The sequence below is a fragment of the Terrapene carolina genome, unplaced genomic scaffold (assembly GCF_002925995.2).
Source record: "Terrapene carolina triunguis isolate 2854851 unplaced genomic scaffold, T_m_triunguis-2.0 Scaffold30010, whole genome shotgun sequence".
Lineage (NCBI taxonomy): Eukaryota > Metazoa > Chordata > Testudines > Emydidae > Terrapene > Terrapene triunguis.
This window is the reverse complement of record NW_020694361.1, coordinates 3,368-12,144: the sequence shown is the minus strand read 5'-3', so window position 1 is coordinate 12,144 and position 8,777 is coordinate 3,368. Positions and strand designations below refer to the sequence as shown.

The following is an 8,777-nucleotide window of genomic DNA, read 5'->3' as shown; positions in this document are numbered from 1 at the left end:
AGCCGGGCATCACTATTCAGTGGCAATCGACTTTTCCATTTTTGCAGGATTAATATTTCAGTCACCGAAGCAACCACGCCGCCTTGTCCCCAGGTTATCTCCGGGTATCAGGAATAGATCCAAGGATGAAACTTCACGGTAGGGGGGCAAAAAACTTGGTTAACACCGGGTTTTGGTTGCCCGTTGATAGCTCTTGTCCTTCCAGAGTGTCGAGCCCAGCAAAATCCAACCTTCTGGAAACCAGGAAATCCCGAGTTACGGTAAATGCCAAGGCAGCCATCACTCTGTCCCCATGGCGATGGCACTCCAGCGGCATTCACTGGAGCTGCACTGAATGGTGGAGAGATGTGTTGGAAGAGCTCCAAGACCTCCATCTATTTGACAAAGAGGGTATTAAAGGGTGACTTGATCCCAGTGTATAAACGCTGGGGAACAAATATTTGACAATGGGCTCTCCAGCCAAGCTGAGGAAGGTCTAACGTGATCCAATGGCTGGGAGTTGAAGCCGGACAAATTCAGCCTGGAGCGAAGGCGTCATTTTTTAATGGTGAGCATAATTAACCATTGGGACAATTTACCATGGGGCGTGGTGGATTCTCCATCACTGACAACTTATAAATCCAGATGGGATGTTGTTCTCAGAGGTCGGCTCGAGGAATTAATTCGGGGGTGGGGGGGCTGTTGTGATGCAGGGGCGTCAGATGAGATGATCGAATGGTCCCTTCTTGGCTTGGACTGTAGGGGCTGCGATTGTGATATGGGGAGATCTGGGCTGAGTCCCCCCAACCCTCTATGCCACGAGGGTCCGATCTGCGTCGTGTTGTCCTGGACTTCTATGATTCTATGATTCTCTCCCGGCTCCTCATGGTCCCTGGGAGGAACTCCCCTCAGAGCGACAGCCCTTCTCGGGGGTCCGCTCGCTCTCGCGGGTTAAGTCATAGGCCACTCTGCCTACTGTACCTCTGAGACTTAGCACACCTGTCTCTCCCCATGGGCTCCCACAGGGAGTCCACTCGCGCTGGACCCCCAGGGCCTCCACGGCCAGAGGGAATAATGAAACCCTGATCCACAGGCGCAGACTTCTACTGGCACTGGTGGGTGCTCTACCCCTCTCTGTCCCCGGCCCCACCTTGACTCCACCCCTGCCTCACCCCCTCCCGCCCCCATTCCAACCCCTTCCCCAAATCTGCACCCCGGCACTACCTCTTCCCTGCCTCCTCCCCTGAGTGCGCTGCGTTCCCGCTCCCTCCCGGAGCTTGCTACAGCTGTTTGGAGGCGGCAAGCGCTTGGAGGGAGGCTGAGGAGTGGGGACGTGGCACGCTCAGGGGAGGAGGCGGAGGTGGAGGTGAGGTGGGGCGGGGATCTTGGCTGCCGGTGAGTGCAGAGCACCCACTAATTATTCCTGGTGGGTGCTCCAGCCCTGGAGCACCCACAGAGTCAGCGCCTATGCCCTGATCTCTAGACCGGAGCGACTCTCAGCCAGTGTAACACAGGAGGGTTTATTGAGCATCTGAACCCAGCATAGGAAACTCTCAGGGCCTCAGGCCTGGCCTCCCTCAGCACAGCACATCTAGGGCTGTCCCGCCTCCAGGTGGGATCTGGCTGCTCTCTCCTCCCCGCCCAGAGAGGCATCCGATATCACCGGCCCCAACAGCTCCTCCCCTGTCCTTTATCTTCCGTCCCAGGTAAACAGGTCGCTGGGGCCCTCTCTCTTCAGTTCTTTGTTCCCCTCCAGCTGGAACCGGCTGGTCAGGTCACCGGGGTCCTCTCTCTTCAGCCCATTGTCCTCCCACTGGCCGGAACCAGCTGATGGCCAAGCTGGGCTGGGCCTCTTAGTCACCAGGTCACCAGTTGTTAGGGTTCCCCATCTCCAGGCCGGTGTCCGGGGATCCCGGCTGCCAGGCGAGGTCACACCTGGTCCTCTGCAACAACAAACCCTCTCCCACCACCTTGTGAAACATGCAGCACACAGGGAAACCGAGGAGCGCACACGCTAGTCATGTAAAACGCTACAAAACTCCCCAACTTCGTCACACGTGTCAATACACGATTGGGTGGATCATGTCCACAGCAGGGCCCAGGGGAGTTGGCAGGTAGAGGGTTGGGTGGGTTCCTGAGTTAGTATGTGAAGGGGCCGGAAAAGGGCACGAAGCGGCTGTGACATTTTCCACACGTCGGGGGAGAAGCTGAGTGTAGGGACGTAGGGGCAGTACAGGGAGCCCCTGTCCATTGCCTGAAAAGGCAGCGAGCGAGAAGGTGTCCCCGGGGCGTTGTGGAGCATCGCTGGGAGAGGGCAGAGTGGTGCTACAGGGGCCTTTGCCTTAACCTTCTATTTCCTGTGTTACAGACGTTTGTGTTTTGCCGAACTCGATGCTCTGCAAGGGCAGGACCTATGACCAGGCAGCCTTAACCCAGCGTTAACCAAGTTCCCCCCACCCCAGGCCCGCTTACGTTTTATTCTTGGATCTATTCCTGGTACCTGGAGAGTCCCCGATATGGTTAGCCGAGCGATTGGGTGATGGGAAGGGTGAATTTGACAAGAGCACAATCAGCGGAGACCTTTGGTAAGAGAATATCAGCTTTCTGGGGACACGTCGCCCGCTGATCCCAGAGCAATTCGATTGAGTCCCACAGTCCGGCAGGGCGGCAGGCAAACCAGGAAGACGTAGGAGAGCCAGCGGAGAGATTTGGTCTGACTTTTCCCGGACTCTCGTGCCCTCTTACCTTGGGGCGCTGCCCCACAGCAGCACCCCCCCACACTCTGGGTCTCCCCTCCCAGAGGAACCCCCAACCCTCGATGCCCACCTTGCCTCAGTGGCTACTGCCAGTCGTCATCTAGCCCCCCACTCCCTGGGGCAGACTGCACTCTGGAAACCACTCATCATTGGCAAGGGGGTTGGACCGGCTGTCTCTGCCTATCCCAGGGCTGCACCTCTCCCGCCCCAATACATCCTTAGGCCTTTAACAAGGCCTCAGCCTGGGGAGTTGCCAGCCTGGAGCTCCCCAGCTCCTCTTGCCCTTCCCCAGCCCTGCTCTGCCCAAGATACCCTGCTCCCAGGCAGCCAGGCCCTTCCCACTCCTAGCTGGAGTGAGACTGACCCAACTCCTCCCTTAGCCCTTATATCAGGGCCAGCTCTGGCCTAATTGGGTGTGACCACAGCTGAGACTGCCTCCCCACGCCGCCTGCCTCAGCTGCCTTTAACGTTTTCCCCTAGGAGCGGGGTAACCGCCCCGCTACACCCTCCTCAAAGAGTAGTTATCAATGGTTCGCTCTCAGACTTAGAGGGTGTGTCGAATGGGGTCCCGGGGCCAGTCCAGGGTCTGGTACTATTCAATATTTTCACAGATGACTTGGGTAATGGAGCGGAGAGTGTGCTTTGCAGATGACTTCCAGTTGGGAGGGGTGGCGAGCACTTGGGAGGGAAGGAGAAGCATTTAAAACAACCTTGACACATTGGAGAATTGGTCTCAATTCAGCAAGATGAAACTCAATCAAGACAAGTGGAAATTACGACACACAGGAAGGCAAAAAATCAAAGGCACAACTACCAAATGGGGAATAACTGGCTAGACAGTCATACCAGTGAAAAGGGTCTGGGGGTGATGGCAGATCACAAGTTGAATATGAGCCAACAGTGTGATACAGTTCCAAAAAAGGCTGATCTCATTCTGGGGTGTAGTAATGGGTGTGTCGTATCTGAGACACGGAAGGTCACTGTCCTGCTCTGCTCGGCACTGGGGAGGCCCCAGCTGGAGAACATGGTCCAGTTCTGGGCACCGCGCTTTAGGAGAGATGGGGACAAACTGGAAAGAGTCCAGAGGACAGCAAGAGAAAAGACCAAAGGTTTAGAAATCCTGACCTGTGAGGAAAGGTTAAAAACCGGGCACGTTTAGTCTTGAGAGAAGAATGTGGGCGGGGGGGAGGGCTGAGAACTGTCCACAAAGACATTCAGGGCTGTTATAAAGAGGCCGGGGACCAATCGTATTTGATTTGCTTCCCCACCGATCTCGGAAGCATCCTCACTTCTTTCCATTCACCCCCCTCCATCCCTCCTTCTGCTGTTTCGAGGGACCGTGTGGGGACGATCAAGGCCTTCTCCTTATCGTTGACAAATACCCCGAATTCTGCAGGGATGCCAGTGTTCACAGCCCACATGTGGTGCCTGCTACCACAGGCCCCGATTCACCAAGGCGCTGAAGCACGGTGCTTACTGTTAAGCACCTGACTTAGCCCCAAATGCTCATGTGCTTACAGTTAAGCATGTGCTTGCGTGTTGGGTCAGGGCTTTGGAGACCAGGCTTCTGTTCCCAGGTGGGCCACACAATCTCCCTCGCAGGTTTGGCCAACAGTTTCCAAAGTGGCCTGTAATTCAGGTGGACCTGCTGTAGGGGGCGCTGCCGAGGGCAGGAGAGGCTGGACTTGGCTGTGATGACTCTAAAGGAAAGTTCTTTACTGTGTCTGCTGGACCCGGACTGAGCCTGTGGTCCCCCCGGGGATTGTAGCTCCTGGCCTGTGCTGCCTCATTTCACCACTAGGGGTCACTGACTAATTGGCTTCTTGACAGCCCCGCCCATGAGAATTGAAATTTCCCCCCACAGATTTCTAAAGACTTTGGTCTCCAGTTTGTTTTATTAAGCGGAACAATATAAAGGGGAAGCGAATCCAGGCGGGAGCCCAGAGCCCCTGAGAGGGGAGAGCGGCTGCCGAGAGGGGCTAATGCAGGCGGCCGGGGTGTTATTGGGTGTGGCGTGGCCATTGCACCGAGTGGGAAATCAGGAGAGAAACTTCAGCAGGAGGAGCCCAGCGAGGGCTGGGAAGAGGAGCCCAGCTGGTCCCAGAGCTGTGCCGGCCGCGCTGGTGGCTGGTGAGCATCTGGCCGTGGTTACCTCTGCTTTGATCCCTGCGAAGGTCCCAGAACCCTCATTTATTTGGTCACAGACATACTGAGTACCACAGCCCTTCATGATGGTCTTCGTGGCAGATCCACCTGCATGTGGGGGAGGAAAGGAGGTGATCAGTGTGAGGGGTGCCGATCCATTCCTTGAACTGGACCAGGACACAACAACCTGCCCCTCCTCAGCTCTGCCCCTCTGAGCCCCGCCGAGGCCCCCCACCGCCTCCCCTTTGGCTCTGCTGCCCCCAGCATGTCTCCCCCTTCTCCTTTACTGTGACACAGACTCACTGTGTGTCCTTGAATAAGTCACTTGCAGCCGTGATCTAGAGCACACTGAGGATACCGAGATTGGATATGGCCTGTATTAGCCACACCACTCATGCTGCAAAGTAGCAGCTCCCTGTTGGTGGCAGCGCTGGGATCTTTATGAAGGGTGGCTTCATAATGAGTTAAGGCATCATGATGGGATCCTGCAAAATTGGGGTCAATTCCTAGCTCTGCCACAGCCTTCCTGTGTGACCTTGGGCAAGTCACGTCACTACTCTGTGCCTCCGTTTCCCAGTCTCTGAAACTAGGAGAATGATCCCCACTATGCCTACAGAGATTGTGTAACGCCGACAGATGCCAGGTGTTGGCGGGCAGGATCGAACCGGGGACCTCTGGAGCTTAGTGCATGAGGCAAAAGCCAACTGGCTGTTAAGCAAACTCCTTCTCGCTAAGTGGTTTGGGTGCCACTACAGTGGACAGGACACCACACCGAGGAGGTGGGTGGGTTACAGTTGCAGGCTCTTTGGGGCATGGGCTATATCTCCCTATAAGTCTTTAGCGCCCAGCACAGTATGGGTCCCTTATCTTCGCTGGGGGTCTGTTCAGTGCCCGGCACGACTGGGTCTCCCAATATTAAACCAGTCCCTGCCACGGAGACCTTAGAGACTAAACTATAGACAGGCAATGGATGGAGGAGAACCAGAGGCACAGGGCGGGGAAGACACTGGGCCAGGGTCACACCAGAGGCCAGCGCTGGGAACAGAACCCAGGTGTCCTGATCTGCAGCCGATACCTTTATCTAGCGGACGACACGCAGCATCTCGCTTCTGCCCTTGGGGGCGCGGGACAGCAAAGGAAAAATACCCCCAGAACAAATGAATGGAAGTTACCAGATTTTGGGGGCCCGGCGATGTCCATACATTGGGTCTCGGCTCCAGTACACTGTATGGTCTCTTCACGGCACTGCTGAGAGGACGGAGCGTAGCAGGCTGGGCAGCGCCGGCCGTTGGGTTTGGTGTCAGCCGGGGGCACTGGGAAGAAGGGGAGCAAACGCAGTCAGCTCGGGGGACGAGCCCCAAGAGGGGTCGGGGCAGGGAGAGCAGCTGGGGGCAGCACAGCTCAGCCCTGGGCGCCCCCTGCAGGGGGAGCTGTAGCTCTGGGGACACCGGGGGCAGCAGGGGCAGGGGAGAGGTTTGCAGGAGGGAGCCCTGGACCCTGCCCTGGGTGAGGTCAGCTGGGTTCACACCTGGGGGCAGCCTAGAGCCCCGCCCACTAAACTCCACCCAGCCAGGGGCTCAGTGTTATTCAATGGGGCGCCCCCTGCAGGGTGGGAGGACCAGTCTCAGGAAGTTAATGTGGGGCAGGTTCCAGGCAGCAGGAGGTGCAGGAGATGGGAGATGTACCTTTAACAGGCGTCGGTGTGCAGGAGTCCGTCTGGCAGCAGGCGATGCTCGTCCTTGTCATCATTCCCTTCCCAAAATTTGTCGAGACGAACCTTGTGTTACATTGGCTGGATGTCGCACAGCCCTTGATAATGGTCTGGGTCTTCTCTCCCCCTGCACAGGAGAAGACAGAGATTTTCCCCCCATCCATTCCCAACCCATTGACACCCACTTCACAATGATGCCCATGTGCCATTAGCGCGCCTCTACCCATGGGGAAACTGAGGCATGGGGAGGGGAAGTGACTCATTCGAAGTCCCGCAGGGCTAAAGAAAGCAATTTCAGCACCTAAACCCAGCCTGTAGATCGTCCTGCTCCCCACTCAGCTGCCGCGAATCTCCTGCCAAAGTTCCCACCAGGGGGTACATGCTGGGCTGCTGAAATCCCAACACCAGGCGTCCAGCTCACCCCTTAGCCGTGGCGGGATTCACAGACTCATTGTTTCCCTGCTGATATCACCTGCGGGGCCTGACACAGGAGATGCCCTTGGAGCACACCCACCGGATCAGGCTCTGCACAAAGCCCAGCCGGGGGAGGAGATGGGGAGGGGCGGGGGGGGCAGTTGCTCCCCCCCGTATACCCAGGAGTCCAGTGGGTCAGATGCTCCCAGTGGAATGTTTAACTATTTCATACAATGTGGGGCGGCTTCAATAGGAGAGACGTACGGAGACCCGCCCGGAGGCCGGGCACGACCATAGGTGGGGAAAGATCTGGGCTGAAGTTCCCAATTCGGGCCGAGTGGGGATTTGAACTTGCCTCCCCCAGGGCCCAGTTCAGTGCCAAGCCACTGGGGTCTCCTGGCAGCCCCTCCTCCTGGCATTGACAAGGAAGGGCTGACCCGGTTCAGATATCGGACGCCCAGCGAGGGGCTCCGGGCTGTGGACCCCAAGCAGAGCTGGGCGTTTCTGTGCAGGTGGGTCTTAGTGGCCAAACTCTGGGTAAGGGACAAGGCTTAGGTCACTCCCCTTTCCTCGACATTTCCTATTGGCTGGCTTAGGTGGCTCCCACTCAGTGGCCTCTGGTGCATCCCCTCCTCAGGTGCCTCCTTCTCCCCATGCACCGTACAGGGAGCCGGGCCCTGGCCCACTGGCTGGCGAGTCGCCTGGGGGTTTGGCATCGCAGTGCTGAGCCGAAGGCCCCATTGGGGAGCTAGCCACAGGGTCTGCAATAGAACCCAGGCGTCCTGGCTCCTTACCCGCTGCTCAGACCCACCCACCCCACTCCTTTCCTGGAGCTGAGATTAGGATAGAACCCAGGAGTCCTGGCTCCCCAGACTGTTCCCTGACCCGCGTTGGGTCGGGTCCCTCTCACCCACCGAGTGTCAATTCTGTTAGAACGACGCCACAAGAGTTTTGCCCAGCAGTGCAGGTCTGTAGGCTCCCCGTGCAGCTGGGTCCTTCTTCTTCACAACGCTCACACTGCAGACAGGCCCCTGGGGACGGAGAGAGAACATGAGCCACCTGGATTTGTCCCTCCCTCACCTTCTCCTGGGCTCTGTGGGGAAGCTCCGGGTACAGCGCCCTGGGGTCCCTCATCCGGGGCCGGTGCAACCATTTAGGCATCCTAGGCGGTCGCCTAGGGCGCTAGGATTTGGGGGGCGCCATTTTCTTCGGCAGCAACCGCAGCGGCCGGATCTTCGGCCGCCCCGGTCGCTGCTGGCATTTAGGTGGAGGGAGCTGGGGCAGTGGAGCGTGGGGAGGGCCGCCTGCAGCAAGGGGGGCGGCACGCAGGGGAACTCCCCGCCCCAGCTCACCCCTGCCCCGCCTCCTCCCCGAGCACACCGTCGCTGCTTCACTTCTCCCGCCTCCCAGGCTTGCGGCGCCTAAGCTGATTGGCCTCAGGGCGGGGGCTCGGGGACGGGCGCAAGGTGGAAGTTTCGCCTAGGGCGTAAAACATCCTTCCACCGGCCCTGCCCTCATCCACCGCGCTGCCCCAGTTCGGTCCCTGGTCCCCGCTGGCTACAGACATTTCACGCTGCTCGGGGACTGCGTCTCCCCGGGATCGCTGCAGATTTTAGTTCCCCGGTGGGTTTTCCCACCTCACAAACCCCAAAGAGATCCCCAGCGGGTGTGAGCCGGTGTCGCTCTCAGCAAGGGCCGATTGACACCTGCCATCGACTCCAGTGCAGCTGCGCCCCCCTGATACCGGCTGGGCCCTGGCCCCACTGACTCCA

At 58.2% G+C, this 8,777-nt stretch overlaps 1 protein-coding gene across 1 annotated transcript in view; it reads right to left on the bottom strand.

Moving 5' to 3' along the window:
- Positions 1-4,611: 4,611 nt before the first annotated feature.
- LOC113409136 (phospholipase A2 inhibitor subunit gamma B-like) overlaps positions 4,612-8,777 on the bottom strand; it is a 5,129-nt gene continuing 963 nt past the window's right edge. The window contains exons 3-6 of the mRNA XM_026662744.1: positions 7,920-8,036; positions 6,566-6,718; positions 6,053-6,193; positions 4,612-4,988 (exon numbers count right to left, since the gene is read on the bottom strand). Of these exons, the coding sequence (XP_026518529.1) occupies positions 4,774-4,988; positions 6,053-6,193; positions 6,566-6,718; positions 7,920-8,036 (626 nt within the window). The 3' untranslated portion in view covers positions 4,612-4,773. The remainder of the gene's footprint in view (positions 4,989-6,052; positions 6,194-6,565; positions 6,719-7,919; positions 8,037-8,777) is intronic.